General features: G+C 31.3%; 1 protein-coding gene across 1 annotated transcript; it reads left to right on the plus strand.

The window, feature by feature from the left end:
- The first annotated feature begins 2,206 nt into the window (after positions 1 to 2,206).
- On the plus strand, positions 2,207 to 3,053 carry LOC120150751 (BURP domain-containing protein BNM2A-like). Its single transcript, XM_039163378.1, has one exon. It carries the CDS (start codon positions 2,345 to 2,347, stop codon positions 2,966 to 2,968), a length of 624 nt encoding a protein of 207 aa, XP_039019309.1. The 5' UTR covers positions 2,207 to 2,344; the 3' UTR covers positions 2,969 to 3,053.
- The last annotated feature ends 294 nt before the right edge of the window (positions 3,054 to 3,347 follow it).

The raw sequence follows: 3,347 nt of genomic DNA on the forward strand, positions 1-3,347 counted from the left end.
ACAATTGAAATCAATAATCTACTTCTTGCTTGCTATAGACTTTATCAAAAGCAATTAGAAGTTCTTCTTCATCATAATCTTCCACTATGTCAATTTCCTTGGAATTTTTAGTCATTTTCTCTTGTGATCTGCAATATCTTTCTTGTTTCTATTTTGGAACATGTAACATTTAGATTTAATATGCTCATTTTTCTTAATATAATAACAAGTTTTACCTCTGTTTGATGACTTCGACCTATCGTTGGCCTCACTGCTAGGAAAATTGTTCTTGAGTTATCCTATGCTCGAAGAGACCTTCTCCCTAATACTCAGATCCAATCACGGGATGCCTCATCTTATTATCTGAGGTTAAGACATCATAAACTTCATCAATAGTTGGAGATCCTTAACTATACAAAATTGTATCTCTAAAGATCGAATAAGAAGAAGAAAACAGATAAAATACAAGAAAATAAATTCACATCCTCTTTATGATACGTAACCTAAATGATCTCCAACTTAAAAATAGTTTCTTTAAAGACAATCAAGTGATATACCAGAGACATAATAAAGACGTTGTTTCAGGTATAACTTGCTAGTTATAGTTTTCAACATGCACAATTACTCCAACTTCAATGATAAAGCAACTTTAATATTTTTCTTCAACATGCACAATCGGACCTATCAATCATATACGTTAATTATCCACAAGGATCAATGTCCGAGGCATCTTGTGTAACATTAGCATAACATCATCCAAATTCATATATGCAAAAATTGTCTGTTTTTATCAATCACAATGTGAATTTAGTGTTGTGAATCAACAATGAAATTTCATACTTTAGAGATCGTGATCGAATCAAACAAAATACGTTATGGTAATATCTTATTATACTTTATGATAGGATAACGATAAATATAAGTGATCATACAATAAAAGAAACGTAAATTTTATGAAAAAACCTTAAGAAAAAAATCACAAACAAAGAAGATACATTCATTATAATGTCCAAACAATCAAAATTGTTTTGAGTGACTTAAACGACTTAATACTGACCCTAATTCCTATCATCTATTCATATAGATAATTATTTGATTATAAATGAATCTTACATTCATTTTAATTGTATTTTCTATTTTTAATCAACATCTAATAAAAAATAGTCATAAACAAACCGAATATATATATTGACGTGAATCAGAACACGAATCATAAACTCTGACCCTAATCTATTAAGCTTGAAATCGAAAATTTTATTGTAGTGTGTTTCAATATAATTGCCGACAGTGAATGAGCTGCGCATGGATTCAATATGCTTGTCTCTATATATAAATATTAATAAAATTAAAATTTACAAGTTACCAAGTGAATGTCATAATCAACTGAGAAATTAATGAATTAATATGTTACCAAATCTATACAAAAAGGTTCATTGAACAAAAATTGATTTGGTGGATATTTGTTCAACATGTTTTTTCCCTGTCTGAATTGAAACATTGAGGTCAATTATAAATTTAATACGGTGAATTTACCGATTTAAAAATTATACATCTTTCACCGATTCAAATCTAATATGTTTTTTTTAGATAAAATTCAAACCTGACCTAATATGACCTGAAATAATATATTTATAAAAAATATTACTTTATTCAATAAAAAATAATGATTTAATTGAAAAAATAATATATAGAGGGGTATTATTGTAATTATCCCTAAATATATAAGGTAAAATTACATTTTTTTAGATCAGTCGGATATTTTTCACCCTAAACTTGAACCCAATCCTATCAAAACATAATCTCTAAAAACCCCGATCCAATAAGATCCGAACAAATCAAAATCCGTCATATTCGAATCTATACTCAACCCTGTGCAGTACATCTAATCACTAACCTCCTTAAATTGAGGTCACTTTATAAAATTGTTTAGTATATGATTAATGAAGTAGGTATACGTCACTCTCATCCATTATCTTTGTGATATCTCTTATCCTGATTTTGTATATATATATATATAAGAGTATGAGTCGAGTTTTGTATAAGAAATAAACTTTTAAAAAGTATGTTAAAATTTTAAAGATATATAACGGAATTATAAAATTTTAAAGATGTGAAATCAAATTATTAAAAAAAATTAAAATTTTAGGATGCCACGATCGAACATCCCTCGGTCCATGCGTATATATTAACCATTCTGTCCTCTTTATAAAAGGGGAAGAGATATAGCTCAAAGTCGAAGAAATCTGTACATTATGAGCAATGAAATATGCATATTAGAATTTTTTATCTTCTTCATCTTATCTTCCTCCTACTTGTCATGGTTCAAGGCTTATAACAAGTCGTGGAAAATGATCCATCATCTCACATGGATCACATGGATCAATCAGCCATGGTGTTTTTCACCTTGAAACATCTTAAAGTCGGGAACTCGATGCCAATATATTTTCCGCAGAAAGATTCTTCGAGTTCTCCTCGCCTTTTGCCTAGAGATGAAGCTGAGTCCATAGCTTTCTCATTAAAATCACTCCCTAACCTGCTTCGGTTCTTCGCTTTCTCGGAGGACTCTCCCCAGGCTAAAGCAATGGAAGGTACACTCCGAGAATGCGAAACTGAATCCATCAAAGGGGAGATCAAATTCTGCGCTACTTCTTTGGAATCGATGCTCGATTTCGCAACCAACATCTTTGGAAACAATGACGATTTCAAGATCGTTGCTACAGAACATCATACGAAGTCGAGCACACTTTTCCAAAACTATACCATGTTAGAAACACCGGAAGAGATACCTGCTCCGGTGATGGTGTCGTGTCACACCAAGCCCTACCCTTATGCCGTACTGTATTGCCATAGCCAGTTGACGGAGAACAAAGTTTTTAAGGTATCATTGGGTGGTAAGAATGATGATATAGTGACCGCGGTTGCTGTTTGTCACATGGATACTTCGCAGTGGAATCGAAACCATGTGTCGTTTCGCGTGTTGGGGATCTAACATGGGACACTTCCTGTCTGCCATTTCTTCCCGGCGGACAACTTTGTTCTTGTTCCGAACACTTGAATTTGTAGTACTTGTGTTTGTTGCGAGACATGTTGTCTCGAGTAATAAAAACTTTATAGAAGATAGATTAAATTATTTCTGTTTTGATGATCCAATTATTTTTCTTTAAAATTATATTTAATGTTATGTTTTGTTTTATTTTAGTCACCTTCCATTTAATTTTGACAGTTAAATTAACGAAAACAATGATATCTCATGGTATAATAATAGTTCTAGTCCTCATAATTTAAAATAATTCAATAGATCATCTTTCTCGTTAAAATTTTGACTTTCTGTCAAATTTTGGCCACGGTCTCGTTAAAATTTTGCTAAA

The sequence above is a fragment of the Hibiscus syriacus genome, unplaced genomic scaffold, assembly GCF_006381635.1.
Source record: "Hibiscus syriacus cultivar Baekdansim isolate YM2019G1 unplaced genomic scaffold, ASM638163v2 tig00111025_pilon, whole genome shotgun sequence".
Lineage (NCBI taxonomy): Eukaryota > Viridiplantae > Streptophyta > Magnoliopsida > Malvales > Malvaceae > Hibiscus > Hibiscus syriacus.

What these genes read in the sequence shown, in the direction of transcription:
- LOC120150751 (XM_039163378.1), top strand. Translation starts at nt 2,345, where the DNA reads ATGGATCACATGGATCAATCAGCCATGGTGTTTTTCACCTTGAAACAT.